Below are 17854 nucleotides of genomic sequence, written 5' to 3'. Positions count from 1 at the left end.
CCTTGAATGGATGCTATAGCACTGCCTAGCTGGTGTGTAAATACGTCAGCTAAGGTAGCTAGTATTGAAGTGTCAGGGGGATGTCCTTATCCAGGGATATACAAAGGTGACTAGTTGGGAAAATGACTGGATGTTTGCGGATATGCAAAGCCTTGCACGCTTCACAAATAGTGTTTGTTCAACTTTTTAGCATATAATATTTGCCTGAAGTTGTTGATCTATAAATTACAATAAAAGCCATTAAGAGTTTAAGTCCCAGGAATTTATTGCAAAATAAACTAGTTTCTAATTTCACTCTCTCTGTGCCTACTAAAATGTGAAGAAAACAGGCACATAATGCAGTGTTCTCTCAGATTTGAGAAGTCAACGAAGGAATTAAGAGCTTTGTTTTCAGAGCTCAGTTTTGAGTAAATGAGCCCGCTTGGATCAAACGGACACCAAAACTGGAAGGCCATTGTGCTGCTTCCATTGCTGCTGCACAGTCATCATTGTATTCACTGCATCATACTTGGCAAAATTTTATACTGAGGAAAAAAAACTGCAGGGAAGAGTAGCCATCCCAGTTGGATAACTTAGAAAAAAAAAGTGGAATTTATACCCCTGTCACACAGCAAATCTAATGTCATTCAAAGTGAATATAACAAAGGATTGTTTTTTTAATAAAATACGAAAATCATTGGTTTAGGCGACATCAGTAGACATCACAAACCGAGACAAGCCTGCAAAAAATCCGTATTAGGGTAGTGCGCGCATTGGTGACGAGACGAGATTTTCTTTTCTTTTTTTGTTAGTACTTGCTTGTCTTTATTTGAAAGACAACATGAAGGGGGAAATATGAGTTTACTCTAACAGTTTTTAGAAACGGCATTCCTCGGTTTATTACTGAACTTCCTTCTCTGGAGACGTGACACTGGTGTAGAGGCTACTCATTTGGCTGCTGAATGAGCCACCGAGCCTCAGTTTGCCACTAATGTTATTCGCCCCAAATTCCATTCAATATTCTCGTGTAGCGCCGAATTAACAACATTTAGAGCGTACGAGATTTGCTCTAAATGACATTAGATCTGCCGTGTGACAGGGGTATTACTAAGTGCATTTGAGGCTTTGAGCCCTGAGAAGCACCGAGCAGCCTTCTGTGTTGTAATATAGTTCGCTCATTCCCAAGTAATTGTTTCCTTTGAAATTTCTTTTATATATTATATTTCAATCCATAAGCCCTCGAAACTTCCACTGCAGCCTGCACCCAGTTGGTGCCACAATATTTTGTCCTTGCGACATAAGCATTCACTTTGGGCACCTAGCACTCCACTCCTACATCAACTTGCACAAATGTCTACTGAGACAGCTCGTGTGAGCACTTACCGAATGGCACGATGAGTGGGCACGATAGGCTGTAGATCATGGTAATCGCAAATATCAGGAGGTACCACGCATAGTGGACACCAAAGTGGAACTCGAACAGAGATGCCTGCACTCGCAATTAACTCTTGTGAAAGACCTGGTAAGTGCAACATTCCAGAGGAAGTCACTGTCACAAAAGTTACGTAAGGCACGTGTTTTAACATAAAGCAAGTGGGGTTGAGAAGGTCCGATTTTAAAACTACACTGCACTGCACTTTGGTGTCTGGTCGTAAGGTAGATGCGGCTCCTCTAAGTAGCGTTTTCTTGTCCTGTTCTGATTGGTTTTAGATGCGGAGCAGCTTATGGTCGCGCCTGTACCCTCCGCCGTTGTGGGGCGTCCACACCCCCTTTGCGCTAGAGTTCCTATATAGCTCCCTGCGGGAGCTATATACAGGAACTCTACCTTGCGCATGCGCATCCTCCTCTCCGAGGCTCCTCTCCGGCATTCGATCCTCTCTCCGAAGCTCCTCTCCGGGATTGCGCAACAAATGGCAACACCTGCGGCTCCGCGCGCGATAATGCAAAGCAACTTAGGGTTAGAGGCGCAACGGTAGCCGCTACATGCTCCACTGGGGGCGCCACTGTAGCTCCGCTGTATAAGTGGCGCGCGCGCATATCCGCTCCCCTCATTCTCCTCCCGCAACGCCGCGATCGAACTGAAAACTAATGGGAACTTGAGTCGACCCCATGGCTGCTTCGCATACTACTCAGAGTTCCCCTACGGGAAGATGGTGAAATTTTTTGTTCATGAGGAAGCGCAAGAAACTTGGTCTGCCATTTTGTGTCTGGCATAAGGACGGAGAGATTATGTGAGCAACTGAAGTTTTGGCCACATCTTCAGAGAAAGGCAGTGTGTGCCGTGCCCAAAAGGTGATGGAGTTGTAGGGTATAACTAACAACGGAGGCATTCTTTGAGAAATGATCAGCAGAAACAGCAAAACAATAGTCAGAACGTGTGTCAACTTGGTTAGCACATTAACAAAAGTGGTTAACACATCACTTTTAAGAGTCTGGGAAAGCAGCGGGGACAAGAAGAGGTCAGCACTCGCTAGGTTTTGGTAAAAGTAAGGAAAAGTAGTAGAAATCGTATTGAAGTTTCTGGCTCTAAAAGTTATTTTAAGCGCAGCAATGAACTGAAAAACCCTTACAACTAAATTCTGGAAGTTTGCACAGGTCCCGCTAGGCCTGTCGCTTACTACAGCTCATTATAACCCAACTAACGTAGCCACCATAAAAGACGTCAACAAAAAGTCCTGCCATTGTGCACTGCAAGTCATGCAAGTGCACTATCTTAAGCAAACAGAGGACAGACCCAAAAGTGGGACACGAAAAATCGGCACATTATTTTTGTGGGTATCCCTCTATTTCCCTTTTCCTCCAAAACGCACTCTAGTCGACTGTAATGAACACAAAACACTGATTTGTCGGGCATTGTTAATGGGTCTTCAACAAGAGTGAACTTTACACAAAAAAAAGCCTTACCCGCTGCACAGCAAACGTCTCAGCCTTGGAGCGAGACATGAATGTGTAGAGAATAAACAGGCAGAGCTGTGGGAAACGGATCAGCTCCATGGTGGTCCCCACAAAGGATGAGGTGACGACGTAGTTTATGAAGAACGCGCCGCTGTCCGGTAAGTAGAGGCACCTGTCAGACAGATCCAAGATCCACAAGTGTGGGGTAAGTAAACATTGTAATAGCTATTTGAAGTAAGTATGTGTGTATAAAAATGCAAAGAGTGCATCAGTGATGCCTTACTTTCAAGCGGTGAAACCTAAATTGCCTTTATCTGCACTGCTCACTGGACGCGGGAGATATTTGCGAAGTGGTGAAGTTGTTTGGGGTGGAGTGCATTCGGCAGGCATTCTCAGATAATGAATGGCAGCCTACCATTGTCCCTGAAGAAGAAAGTGTATGGCAGCTACGGGGCAGGAACTTGGAGGCTCGCTAAAAGGGTTCAACCATTGAGGAAGACTCGGCGAGCAATGCAACGGAAGATGATAGGTGCAACATTAAGGGACATGAAGAGAGCGTAGTGGATCAGGGAACAAACGTGTGTTAAGGACATATTCGTAGAAATTAAGAAGAAATGGGCGTGGGCAGGGCATGTAATGCGAAGGCATGGTAGCCGTTGGTCATTAAGGGTAACAGAGTGGATCCCTAGAGAAGGCAGGCTGCAGAAAGTTAGGTGGGCAGATGAGATCAAGAAGTTTGCGGGGATAAATTGGTCGCAGTTAGCACAGGACAGGGATGATTGCAGGTCTATGGGAGAGGCATTTGCCCTGCAGTGAGCGTAGACAGGCTGATGATGATAATAAAGAAGTTTCAGTCACTGGGGTGCAGTCTTTGTCAAAATTTTCTAGGCCATGCCCAAAACGCACAGGCCACAAAAAATTGAATGCACGAGCTTACGTCCCAAGCAAGGCCAAAACGTTTTAAGCCGGAAAGCTAGAGAAACTTCTTTATCGCCATAAAATAATTTCGTCACATTTAAAGGTAAAGCTTGTTTATATTTTGTGGTCCAGAAGGCTTAGGATTGGCCCAGAAAATTTTGGCAAAGGGTGTGCATGTACAAAAATCAACCTCATCAGTGTGCATGGTCTGCATACGAAACAAAAGCTGATCTACGCCGGATTTGCTGTGTGCTGTAATAAAGTGGGGTGCATGAAGGGAATTCGTAATAAGCAAGTGTCCATTGAAGCAGCTACTCGATTGCTTTGTAGTAACTTTTGCTGCAAGCTCATGGCGAGCAACAGCATTTGCATGAAGCCAGTGCAATTTGCATATCATTCCATGCTACGCAAATTTGGACACTGAGTACTCTTTTCAAGAGCAAGTAGTAGACCCGCATTATAAAAAATATTTTGCATACAATAAGAATTCGTCTGAAATTATTACTCCGTAAGGCAATTGTTCTGAAAAGCTCGCGCCTTTTGTGTAATTACCCCAGCAACCACCGGACGTCCGTCGCGCGGCCTTCCAGCATACGTCCATTCTGGCTCTAGCGGACGTTCGCTTCAGAGCCGATGGACGTACATACCACGTACGTCAGTCGGACGTCCGGATTTGACTTCCGTATGACCATTCGGACGTCCGAAATTGGATGCATTTCGGTCGTTCAGTAAACATTTACAGAATCAAAATGTATTAACGAGAACTATGTCCCTACAATACCAACACACTACCGAGCAGATAAGTATACACGAACACCACAACCTTGCTTCACACGTTATGTTAGCGGTTCTCAATTATATACCCTTCCCCAGAGATATCACCGTCAGAGTCGGTGAGGTACTTCATAAAAGTTTGAAAATTGGACCTAATTTTAGTACCACACAAATGAAACTTGCAATATACAAATCAGGGGGCTGATGTACAAAATCTTTTTAATTGAAAAGCAGAGTAGCTCGTCCGCTTTTGCCTTTATATTCAATTTACGCCATTATTGGATGCCTCGTAGTAACTGTCTACGTCGAAGGGCGGATGTCTTTCGGACGTACGAGAATGTACATCCTCTCGAAATCCGTTGCTGGATGTCCACAGTACGTCTACATATGTACATCCAAACATGTACGTTCAGCGGCCGTCCAAACTTGGCACTGGATGTTCGGCTGTTTTTCGGACATTCCACGGACGTCCGCGGTTGCTTAGGTAGTCGAACATTGTTGCAATAGAGTTACACTCGCTGGCTTTCATGTCTTAACCTCGTAGGATCGTGATTTAAAACTGTTAAGACACAAAGCAAGATTTCACCTTTAAATGTTTCATGAGCAAGGGAATTTTGCAATAAGTCGTGAACTGCGATGTCCCGAAATGCCGGCCTTGGTTGCAGTCAGTCAGGCCCGACTTACTATGAACCTGATGGTGGCGCAAAATTTCTTCGTTACAGCCGAAGTTTGTACCTGTTTGTGATAAGTGGACTGAAATTGTCCCGCACAATCTTGCCCAGTAACACTACATGGTCGTTCTGAATTTCGCTATAGCACGCAAGCCTATATGTTGCAGTTGCGGCCGGTACTAACAGACTGCACATTGGAGGATGTTAAAAAAGGCCATCCGTTCAATGGAACTTTGGGCGCATTGTATGTCTGTGTTGCACACTTACTTCCACAAGTCTGTCTCGTTGCTTGGTTTCAGCACCCAGGCAACGAGGGCTTCAGCGCTAACGAGAGAGAGTGAATTCACACCAATAAGCTTTGGCAGTGCGCACAAGCGTAATTAACTTCTGTCAGCGCATAATAGCGTCTCGACCGCTTACCTCGTGAGGCCAAGAGAGGGCAAAATTAGAACCATAAAAAGAAGGAATATGAAGATCTTTCTCATCACCCAGTGGTTCCTCGATGACCTGTAGGCACCACAAAGAAACTCTTGTTGATTGTGCTCGTGAGGTTCACCACATTGCATATCTTCACTGAACACTAAGAACAGAGCTCAGCATGAGGCAGTTCATTACAAAGCTTTCACGGCGTAAGGATGTACTGACCTGGTCCAGTGGGCTATGAAGACGTCGGACATGGTGACCATGGCAGGCATTGCAGCTGCCACGAGCCACAGCATCATGGTCGGCAAGAACTTTGAGAAGAACGGGTTCTGAAACAATTTCAAAGGAGATCGAAATCGCATTGCGCAGTTATAACAAACAAGACGTGCGAAAAATGGGCACATGCGCTCAATTGGGTTCAAAGAGTAACATGCGCTTGAATTATTATGCTGATCTCGCATTTGTTTTGAAAGCGATATGCTACAAAATTAACTGAATAGGTAAGCAGATAGGTAACTAAAGTCCTTCGAATTGCTTGTATTCACTGGCGAGGCGTGCATTCATGCAACCCTGTGAGTGCGCCGCCACTAGTTACGTCGGGCTCCGCGGGATGGCGGTACTTGTCCGTGCTAAGCACATGACTGTGTTGCACGTTAACAAACTCTACCTGACCCAACATAAAGTCCATTGTGAGTGCGATTAATAACATCTCTGTTGACACCACTGTTGAGAATCGGGTTGAAACGGAGCAGACGACGCACGCCGGTGTTTTTTTTTTATTCGGCGTGCGGGTGCAGTGGCCCAAGCTGCGCCATATCCGTGGCGCATCGGCCATGTCTGTGGCCGTTTCCAGTGTTGCCAAGCGATGAAATTTACAGCTAAGCTTTTCAACGAATACAACCTATAGCTGTTTTATTTCTTCGTTGGGGCAGTTGAGGACGCTTGCAGCATGTACAAGGACCTGAGTCAAATGAGGTTAATGTGTTATGGGAAAAAAAAAAAACGGAAACTGGTGAGCTTTTGTTCGGGGTCGTTGAAATGTCAGCTGTGCGGCAAGTCCGTATAACCTCTTGAAAACGAGCAAACGCAATGAGATGATGGAGTGAAGGCACTTGCCAGAGGCTCGGCAGAGCGAAAAATGCGGTCAAGGTTGGAGACGATGATGAAAGGCGTTGTCAGGAAGAATAGCACGAGGAAGAGCACGAAGTTGATGAAGAAGGAGCGGATGTACCACGCCCACTTGCCGATGGACAGGTTCTCCCTGCAGGCATGGTAGTAGTAGTAGTAAGTATTGCTGAATGAGGCGGACTTAGCCTTGCATAGCTGCCGGCAATTGCTCCCCTAATCGTCCCCAATACAATATCAGAGACTCTCAATGTCATCACACCTCACTTAGTCCTGTGGACTGCAAGAATCCGAGTACGAGATGAGACACCTCTCCGCACAATCCAGTGGTCCCTAGGAATAATAATGGTATCCATAACGCAATAATCAAATTCCGGCTTCAAATGTCTGCAGGTCAAATGACCCGCGCTTGTAGCCATGACGTCATCAACGCCACTCAAGGATCAAGGGCTGAATTACCTTATGTAAGGCAAAAACAACTGTCAATTCACTTTATAGGAGCAGGATAACCAGATGCAATTTTCCGCAATTTTTTAGTATTGACGGAAATGAAGTGGTTGCACACTTATCCCTGTGAAATGATCGCACTGTTAGCACGTACCCGTACCGGGGGGGGGGGGGGGGGGTAAATTTACAAAAACGTACTGTAGGAGGTACCACCTAGCTACTTTTGTTGGATCAGTCCAGAGTGCGTCTATGGCGGTATGGTAATTTTATCAACAAAATCCCACAGATGCGCCTAGTTAAATAGATAGTGGCACCCTTTCCTTTACGATTTTATGAGCCGGCCGACAACCACGAAAATACGAATTAATGAAACCAGTGCAGGGCTCTGTTAGAATTGTGCTATCACTTTTTGGCATAAATACGAGGCATGCGGCCGAAATATCTAAAACAATAAAGCATTAATGTCAATCTATTTCGCTCCCAGTTAACGGTCGCACGACCGTTTGTCGTTACGTCGCATGCACTCCATGACATACTCAGGGAAAGGCCAGCTGGATTCCATTTACAATGAACCTTTAACAGTGCAGCTGTTTATAATGCTGTCTAACGCTCGCGATACAACGCCAACATCCCGTTCGCCTACCGGCGTTCCATGCTAATTTCTTCAAGCAAAGGAACCAACCCATCCGTCACGTGCGCAGTATATGATGCCATGTGCCTCCAGCAAAGGGCCAAGTGCATGATGGGGGAAAATACGTGTCGCATGATGTGGAAGAGACGCGCTAGTTGGGAAGTGTCGGCGGTGCATGGGGCGAGACATGCATGCTCGCATGGCGCATCCAGCCGCCTTCAATTTACTTTCTAAAAAGATTACCATTCCTGAACAAAGTTGAGAGAAGCGCGAAAGCTGAGAGTTCGTCCAGCCTTCGCTAAAAGTGCGTCCAATCGATCGTTAAACCTTCAAAGACCGAAATCGCCAACGGAAAACGAACCCATATGCGACTATTGTTCGCACACCAAGTAAACGCACCCACCGATACGCGGCTTATTAGATTTGTAAACGGTTTATTCATGATCGATGTGCGTATTGTCGCATCTGGAACCGTCCCTTTTTCTCGATTTTCAAAAAGTAACCGTTTTGACACCGGTTTGACGCACTCGCCCTGTGTCCAGACATCTTGTCAGAGCTCTCGGTCGACCAACCGGTCTAGGGGGATGAATTAGTTTCCTGACAGAATGCCATCGGTCCCACTAAGGAAGCTTTCGCTTTAAAAAGTTTTTTTCTTTTTTTCAAATATGTACTATATTAGGCTTAGCTGAGTACCGCTGTAGCCTGTGCTACTCATTTCAGTGCCCGCGATTTAGCGCGAGTTGGAGTGCGGACAGCCCACGCGTGCGTTCCCTGGCTGGCTGAAAAGCTTGCAGGATTTTCTCTCGCGCGGCTGACAGATACCGGGGAATACTATTTCACCACCATGGGCAGTGATCGCTGGAATTTATGTCAAGAAGCAGTGCTGTTGAAGTCGAATATATATTTTTACGACACTGGACTCTTTTTATCTCACACCCATCTTTTTTCTCCGCCAAAGTTCTCCCAGCTACAAGCTGCGTCAAGTCGTCGACTATGGTTCACCGTCGGTATTAACGTCGGGGGAAAGATCCTCCTCCCTCGCCACTTGTGCTCCAGAGCCCGTATTCTGGAAAGATTTCGACACGCTGAGAACTTTTCATGAAGTACTGCGTAAAGAAGAGAGCAAACGCAGTAGGGCTGTTTCTCTCAACCACGAATTGTGTCGGAGACTGCTCCTTCGTGTGCTTTCTTTCACCTATGAGCGTAACTCGACCTGACATGCTCGAGTGAACCCTCAATGAGGGCCGCGAACAAACTTTATTTGAACCATCTTCCTCTGCTCTCGCCCGAGGGCTATTGGCCTCTTCGCTAGAATAATCCCATTCCGTTCAAAAAGTCACGGGGATACTATACAAGTGGGACGGGATGTTGACACGAAACAGCCAGAATTGCTGCTCCTAAAGTCGAGCCGGCCGCGCCTTTTTAGGTGAACGCTATTCGTTGCACGAGTGCTGACCAGAAGATGTCGCTGGGAGGCGGTGCGAAGGTGACCTTCCAGGTGTTGGCCTTCAGTTCCTTGCTAACACTGGACGCTGGCAAGGTGGTGTAGCACAGGTACTGCGTCCGGTGGTCCTTGCACACCCTGCAGAAGGATCAATAGGGCGTATCCACGTTCACTCTGGAACAAGTTAAGAACGGCAATAGATCATGTACGGTATCACTCCGCGAAAGACCCGGATGTCAACGGGCACGCGCGTTTTGAAAAAAGGTTGCTCTGCGTGATATCGTCTGCCTTTTCTCACATAGTTTGTTTGTCGTCGCTGCTGTACTTTATAAGCATATTATGTGAAAGAAATCACGGAAACGGCTCGTGCCATGTTAAAAATATTCCCAGTAACGTACAACTTGCGCCGTGCGGAGAAACATCCGGTTGCGGTGATGAGGCATAGCGGCCGCTTCCGTTGCCGTTGGTTCGTAACTTGGTTCGTAACTTGTACCCGAGTAGAGGCAGTGAGCATTTTCCCTTCGAGCTTTGCATGCACATTGAGAGAGAGAGAGAGAGAGTTAGAGAGGAGAGGGGGGAGGGGGACTTTATCTAACAAAGGGTTAGTGCAGTTAGATGGCCGAAGACTGCAGAGCTTCGGCGACCATGGCTGCCCGACGCGTGCACGGGTCTTCTGTAGATTTAGGCTAGTGCAACCCAGCGCTGTTTCCCACTGGTCTAGGGAGGTGATGAAAGGGAAGGGGTCGATTTTGCAAGCCCACACATGGTGAAGGCCCGTTCTCCGCAGTGCTGGCAGAGTGTTGTGGGATATAGCGAGGGGTGAATGTGATGAAGTATGGCTAAACACGGGAAGTATTCAGTTTGAAGCTTACGCCGAAGGCGTTCCGTGATGTCTTTGTACGTGAATAGACTATCACGGGCTGATCAGGCTCCATATATGGGAGGCAGTGCTGTCATCGCAGGCCCGGGAGACGTGGGCTCGGGCTCCGATGTGTGCCGCTTCACTTTCTCGAATACCCGTGTGGGCTGGGAACCATATTCTACGGGATCAGTAGGTGGTTTTTGATCTAAAATTTGGTGGGACTGGGGGAGAGATGTGGCCTCTGGCACAGTTTAGAACGGCCGTATTTGAATCTGAGAACGTGAATCGGTGGGTTGGACTATGTGTGAGTGCAAGTGCTATCGCCGCCTCTTCTGCCACTTGAAGGTGACGGGTTCGGGATAGGGCCGTGTGAGTGGTTGTGAGAAGAGTCTTCGACAACGGTTGCTCGTAACTTCTGTCCCCTAGCTCCTGCGCAATAGAAATGTGGATTTCATCACAGTCCAATCGAATGCACCGGTATTTTTCTGTCTGAACCCAGAGTACATGCATTTTAAAACCGCAACCACTACCGGTTGTTTTTCTCTACGCGGGATGCGCCACCAACTCAGCTCTAATCGCCACACCCGTTTTTGATAGCAGCCTTTCAATGACATATTCACTACGCCGCCGCACAGGTTTTGGTGTCAGGGGTAATAGGGAAAAGGGTAAAGTAGAAATTAAGAATTGGAGAATGTGTGTTTAAGGAAAGATATATCAGGGCCGGGTGACTCCAGGAAGATTTTAAACGCGGAGAATGAGCGCTGTTCACGACCTGGGCTGCTTGTTTCCGCAGTACCTCGTCCAAGAAAAAAAATGAAGAGGATGCTAAGAAATCTTTAATAATGTGAAGGCGAAAGTCTTGTTGGGCCTTCTGCAGATACATTGTTGAACTTTCTGTTGAACTTCGCGACCTCGCCCGTCACCATTCGACCAGCCTCTGCAGACAGCCCCCTCCGAAGCTCGTTCCGCCCTCCCCAGCCCCAGGAGCACCCTGTTCGCGCTGATTTTTGTAGCGTGAGCTACGCTGGCCGAGGTTGAGCAGTTTCGCGTGGCTCGTGGAGAGCCGTGCTGCGCATGCGCGAGGAGCAGTGACGTCTCACGGCGCACAGCTGGCGCGCCGGAGCCGCCGCCGCCGCGACTGGACTGGACTGGATTGGATTGGATTGCATTGGATTGAAAATCTTTTTAGCCGCAGTAAGCATGATAATCAGCTAATCCTCAGGAAACCTAAGAATAACCAGCTGAACTTTAGCTCACGCTACGTTATCCTGGCATAGCCGAGCTAAGCCACTGCTATTTTTTCCCTCTTTCGGCGCGCGCATCCTATTTTTTGTACCTCACAAAATATTCTGTACCTCACAACACGTTCTAGTAACGCAGAGATCTGAAGCTTCCGTCTTAAAACGGGGTGGAGGAGGACCAGACGTGAAATCTCAGCTAGTTGCTTGCGCTATCCGCCAGGTGGCGAGTGCAAACTTGGCATAGCGAACACCCCTCGTGCTTACACCCATGACCGTTTGTCTATAAAACTCTGTTCCCGTAGAAATTTGTTTGACATCAGTTCAAATGTTCTGATAACATATCTCAATGAGGTTTCTATAAAATATGCAGCCAATTCGTATGAACTCGATACGCCCTTGCGAACGCTGAATTCCCGCTCAAACCGTCAAGGCTGCTCTTATCCCCCTCCCCTCGCAACGCTTTTCCGCCGTGCGCTCCGCGCATGCTCACATGGTGGCCATCTCTTCTGTCTCAAAAGTGACGAAGACGAAGCCGACCGGCTTGTCAAGGGCCTTGCCTCGCTCCACCTCGACTTCGCGCAGATACTCGTTCTCCTCACGCGAGTAGTACTCCAGGGCGTCCACCTGTACACGCGCATTTTAATTAAGAAACGTGAATAAAATAACCACGTTGTATGGTGCCCCAACTCATTTACTTTATCTACATCGGGCTCACTGAAAGAACAACAAAAAAAAAGAAAACCGAACTGTGGACCCGGTGAGCCTTAAACGGCGTTTCATACTTGTTCTGGCACGAACACGGACGCAAGTGGGAGAAAGGACAAATCCTAACAAAGCACGGAAATGGCGATTAATTCGCCGCTGCTACACTATTTTCAACAATGTGCTATGCTTGTACAACGTGGCGAATAAGCGCGCCCAGTTCATAGCTTGCTAAGTGTCTCGAAATGTTCGTGCCAAATATTACTGCTCTTCGAAGATTTTAGCAAGGGGCATCACGGACCATGTTGCATCCGCAGGCGTCCCCGAAGACCCAGAGACGGCTGAACTGGTACGGACGCATCTTGGGCCTCTCGCCGGTGGCGTTGATCTGGTTCTCGCACCACATGCGAGCCTGCGTCGACACCTCCCTGCACCAGGAGGCAGCAAGACAGGAAGACATTGAAGAGAAGAGGAGAAGAGTATGCACCGACAACTCGGGCGTCCGTCCTGCCTGACACCAATGGCGTGGGCTGTTCCCGGTTCCATCAATATAGCCATGGACGAAGGGCCAGAGGAGAGCCAAAGCATGCTACCGTATTAATTCGACTATAAGGCGAGGTTTTCATCCAAAATCCGCAGTGTCAGTCATACCCCGTCTTATATTCGAAGCTCAGTATATATACATGGCGATTTTTTTACTCTCCAAACTGCACCCTCGACTTATAATCGTGACCGCCTTATAATCGAATAAATACGGTAGCTCCATTATGTACGAGCAGCCTCAACGCATACCCTCGCGTGGCTGGTCAAGGTCAGCCATGTCTTATACCTCTGTACCCATCATACAGTGTGCTTGGTGACAGATTGTGAACCGCTCCAACCACAACCAGGAGCGGGCCAACTTAGTTTTAGCTTACCGTGTGTTCCGTGCGTGCCGTGTACTGGAACCCGACTGGGCATGTGCGCATTCGTTCCGGCTTAGTTCCGATGGCGGGCGGCCGGCCCTTGCTGTTCCCGCGCATTCGTTCCGCAGTCGGGTATCCCGCCTCGCCGTGCCCGCGCGCGCATGCGCAGTCGGGTCCAGGCACACACGGTACATACGAAACACACGGTAAGCTAAAACTCAATTTTCGAGATTCGGAAGCTACATGCAGCACTCTGCGGGCTACACAGATCTCAGCTATGATTTCCGTTAACTCACTGTGGCCGGTGTACCGTGGAGATTCTACTGGCACAGCAGCGGGACGAAAATATCCTTCCAAGACCCCAGCGCCTATTGTCGCTTTTCTTCATCTCAGGGCTGTACGTAACCTCCACAGTGCTGCACGCAACTTATGAAATGAACTAGCTCCACTATTTAAAAGGATTGCTCTTTTTCACTGCTGTGCCATGTGATCTCGTTTTCAATTTCGTGATTTAATTCAATGTTTCTTTTAATTCGTTTGAACTCGTTTTGGCTTCGATCGTGATTCAATTCAATGTGATCTCGTGTGCAAGAGTTGATGACCATACATATCATCCCGCGCGTTTCTCTTTTACGTGTTCTCCTAATGCGTGGCCAAACCACGTGTGTTCGCAATACTGGGCCTCCTCGATTATCAGTCCCGGATCGTCCGCGGACTTCCCGAGACGCGATCCGGTGCTCGATTTTCCCATGTACTCCTATGGAACCTCCGGTCCGAACGCAGTCCTCGGACTGTCCGCGGACCGTCCAGGACTGGTAAATCGAGGAGGCCCACTACAAGTAGCGCTGTACAGCAGCTCAGAAGTCAGCGGGAAAATTCAAATACAAACCTGTTACTGTCCAGCACCACCAGTTCCCGGATGTCATAAGCGAACTGTATATCCTGTATCACGCACTCGGGGTAGGCCTCTCTGCAATGCGTAGAAATGCATCCAGTTATTCTCCCTGTGTCCTCCTAAATTACGTAATCAAGCTGTTACGTCACGAATATTTTATGCAGAAAGAACAGCTTGTAATGACCGCGCTGTTAATCGTACCACCGCTTGTCACGGATGTTTCGCGGGTGTACAGTTTGTAACGATCACGGTTAATCGTGGGGCAATGCCGGGTACAAACGAGTTTGTTCGCAGCACGCGTAATTACGTAAATCGCTCTTAATGGGGATGAGGTTGAACGCAGCGAAGTAGCCTCGCATTGAATCACATGCAGGCATCCTACGTTATCCTATGCATAGTACCGTAGGTTCTCGTCAATCTGATGGAGGCGAAAAGCAAAAACGCCCGTGTGTACAAGATTTCGGCGCACGTTAAAGATCCCCAGGTGGTCAAAATTAATCGGGAGCTCTCCACTACGGCGCGCCTCATCGCCTGTGTTGCGTCGGCGCGTTAAACCCTCAATCAATCAATCAATCAATCAATCAATCAATCAATCAATCAATCAATCAATCAATCAATCAATCAATCAATCAACCAATCAATCAATCAATCAATCAATCAATAAACCAACCAATCAATCAATCAATCAATCAATCCATCAAATTAATCGTTTCTGGTCAAGTTGCATGCATTACCGCAACCGCACCGGTTCCTTATGAGTATGCGGACACACATGGCATAGTTTTGGTTGGCCGTCCTCAAGCAGACGACACATATGCTGTCGTATGAACCATTTAATCTTCCTGTGTAATTGGCGCATCCGACGTAATTGTTTAACTGCGCATGCGCAGTAAGCTCACAGCACGTCAAGAGGTCACGAAAATTTGAGGAATAATTAAAATGTCTATACCTGAAATGCTGGCGGAAGGTTTCAGCTTTGCAGCTCTTGCGAGGAACGCCCACAATCATGAGCGTTCTGCTGACCTGCGAAAAGTATATGGCGTTTTACTTTTTGACTTTCCGAATAAATGTAAAGGCATAAACGTAAGCGTTAGAAAAGAAACGAACATGTTCTTTTTTTTAAATTAAGGGCAGGACATTACGCGAGCATCTTTTATTATTCGCAAATACAGCCAAAACCATATCTAACGAAACCCCATCTTACGAATTTCCCGATATAACGAACAAATTCGGAATCCCCCGCGGGTGCTTATACGGCTCAATGCTTTTATGAACTCGAACTAACGAAATAGATTCAACGCCATTCCCGATTTAACAAAGTATTTCGAGAAACAGACACGTTTAAAAAAGGATCAATTTTGAATGTATTTCGTCAAAACACAAGGAACACTGCGCAGCGTCAGAAAAAAACAACAAAAAAAAAAAACAACGAAGCATCTAGTTTCGTTTTTACGGAGCTCTACGAGCTAAACCCAGCAGTCCCGTGGCCGCAGACCACGGCACCTCGGTCACCGCGCTTTCCAAGGAAGAGGACGCCATCATCCGTGCCACTTCGCCTGTAATTACGTTGAAGAAAATTAACCTCAAGACCACTCTCACGACAACTTGGAGGAATCCATGTTTACGTGGTACCAGGATATGAGAGCCAAGAACGTTAATGATACAACAAAAAACGCGGTGTTTCGCGCGTCTGCTTGGGGTACGACGACGACTTCAGGGCAAGCCCCGGCTGTCTGATTATTTTCACTGCGGACTTCTAGCGCATTGCTAATTTATCGGCAGGCGAGCACCGCGGGCGCCGCAATTACGATGCCATGGTAGCTGCCGGGATGGGCCTCCCTTTAGATATCGAATTCATGGACCCAAATGCTTGTTAAATGACAATCCTGATTTTACGAAGTCCTCGATTTAACGAAATTATTCGCGGTTCCCGGTGACTTCATTAGATAGAGTTTTAACTGTAGTAACCTGCAATAGGACCATGCACCTAACGAAGTGTGATATTCCAGGCTATCTAATGAAAACCATGAGCGCGTAATTTAGGGCATTATAAATCATGGCGGTAGTGTCAGCGATCAGGGGAGCAGCCGGGGGGGGGGGGGGGGGTGTATCAGTGTCAGAAGACTTCCCCAAATTTCCCGAGTTCCGCATCCCCCCCCCCCCCCCCCCACACACACACACACACAACCTTACTTCATTTCGCGCTTTTTTCTCGTATGCGCTATTTACAGATCGAATCTACGTACTATCATGCGAAAAAAAAAAAAACAAGGATGCATTTATTAAAGACAAAAGAGGACAAATTTTGTTGGCGCGCTGGATCTCTGTTTTTGTTTTTGTTCTTACTGGCGGCGTCTATTGCGCTGCATGTTGCGCTGCATTTTGAATACTGCCTGAAGTCTCAACAAGGGGTGGCAGCGGCACACGAATGACAGTACCAAAGGTGTGAATACCGTAAATCGAGAAAAGCAGAAACTGTGGGAGTTTTCCGTCGGGGGAAGCGAACATGCGCGATGACGTCACAACTGGGAGACCATGGATACTGACCCTGCTCTCTTCCGGGTGGATGTGAAGCTTGGCCGAGAAGTGGCGCATAAACAGCACACCCAGCGGCAGGAACAGGAAGCTCAGGATCACGTGCACCCACATGCTCGACGCCCTTGGGGTAAAGAAGGAGAAAGGGAATGTACAGTTCGCTGCAAATTAAATAAGACCAAGTAACCTCCAAGTGGAACTTACCCATTTCCTTATTACCCTCCGCACCTAGCTGCCATACCGGCCTCGAAGACCACCCAAATTTCTGTTCCCGCGTAATTTGGTGGTGAACTTTCACCCTTTGTTCATCGGTAGTCCCGGGCATCAGTGTTGAAATCAGCGTATAACAATTTGACCTTTCCCATCAGACGCAACTCAAATAAACGACTGCCGTGAGAAATGCACGTGACCTTCCAAATATAATTCAAAGATTGGCCCAACTTATTTTGCGGGTAGTTTCATCGGGAATCAAGAAGTCTTCACCTATAAAATTTACTTTTATGTTTTATGAAACCGCGAATACGAGCAAATTATCATATCCTTTAAAAGAGAAAGGGTGCTGAGAATGCTCCGAACCATGCGAAAATCCCGAATTTTATAGAGGTCGCGGCAAATGAACTAATCCAACTCTAGTCATATTTGGTATGCTTCATGCATTAAACACACGCAGAACGGCTCTGTACAATCTATATATATATATATATATATATATATATATATATATATATATATATATATATATATATATATATATATATATATATATATATATATATATATAACACATTCCCCTTCCCCCCCTGGGCGGGTGGAAGAATTAACCTCGGCTTGCTGCTCGACTGCGCTGAAGCTGCCCAATTGGCTATGAGCCACGCCGTACTGGAAGGCTCCCGATCAATTTCGACCCCCTGGTTATCTTTAGCGTGCACCGAAGTCTCGACACACAGCCATTTTCGCCTTTCGCATTCATCAGAAAAGCGGCCGTGCTGCGAACCCCCGCGTCCTCGACCTCAGCAGCACAACGCCATAGCCACTGAGCCACCGAGGCGGTTTTCGTCCTTGCTACACACAACTTGTGAAATGGATATATCTATACCTCCGAAATCGTATCTGAAAATCGCGACGGTGAGAAAGCGTAAGGACGTACTTGGGGTCCATGTTGTTGAGAGTGGTGTGGACAAATTTCCTGGCGTCTCCCTCTGCGAGGATTTGAAACAAATTTAAGCCACGTTTCCGCACATATGCAGTTCGTCACGTACTGTTCAGTGAAGCGTCTGGAGAAATCGATGTTCTGAATCGTAAATGTAGTTAACTATAATATGACCATATAATCCCGGAATTCACTATAACCCTGGAGTTCAAAACGATTTATTTATTTATTTATTTATTTATTTATTTATTTATTTA

General features: G+C 47.1%; 1 protein-coding gene across 1 annotated transcript in view; it reads right to left on the bottom strand.

Annotated features, from left to right (window-relative positions):
* Tmem63 (transmembrane protein 63) overlaps window positions 1-17854 on the bottom strand; it is a 31493-nt gene that overhangs the window by 2350 nt on the left and 11289 nt on the right. The window contains exons 6-18 of the mRNA XM_077674872.1: window positions 17595-17646; window positions 16460-16571; window positions 14862-14935; window positions 13907-13987; window positions 12414-12540; window positions 11901-12034; window positions 9320-9445; window positions 6777-6921; window positions 5883-5989; window positions 5658-5744; window positions 5505-5561; window positions 2884-3046; window positions 1363-1468 (exon numbers count right to left, since the gene is read on the bottom strand). Of these exons, the coding sequence (XP_077530998.1) occupies window positions 1363-1468; window positions 2884-3046; window positions 5505-5561; window positions 5658-5744; window positions 5883-5989; window positions 6777-6921; window positions 9320-9445; window positions 11901-12034; window positions 12414-12540; window positions 13907-13987; window positions 14862-14935; window positions 16460-16571; window positions 17595-17646 (1371 nt within the window). The remainder of the gene's footprint in view (window positions 1-1362; window positions 1469-2883; window positions 3047-5504; window positions 5562-5657; window positions 5745-5882; window positions 5990-6776; window positions 6922-9319; window positions 9446-11900; window positions 12035-12413; window positions 12541-13906; window positions 13988-14861; window positions 14936-16459; window positions 16572-17594; window positions 17647-17854) is intronic.

This window comes from Haemaphysalis longicornis, unplaced genomic scaffold (genome assembly GCF_048455015.1).
Source record: "Haemaphysalis longicornis isolate Haplotype H1 unplaced genomic scaffold, Haemaphysalis longicornis Haplotype H1 scaffold_6, whole genome shotgun sequence".
In the NCBI taxonomy this organism is placed as follows: domain Eukaryota; kingdom Metazoa; phylum Arthropoda; class Arachnida; order Ixodida; family Ixodidae; genus Haemaphysalis; species Haemaphysalis longicornis.
The sequence above is the reverse complement of the archived record's forward strand: the minus strand, read 5'-3'. Positions and strand labels throughout refer to the sequence as shown.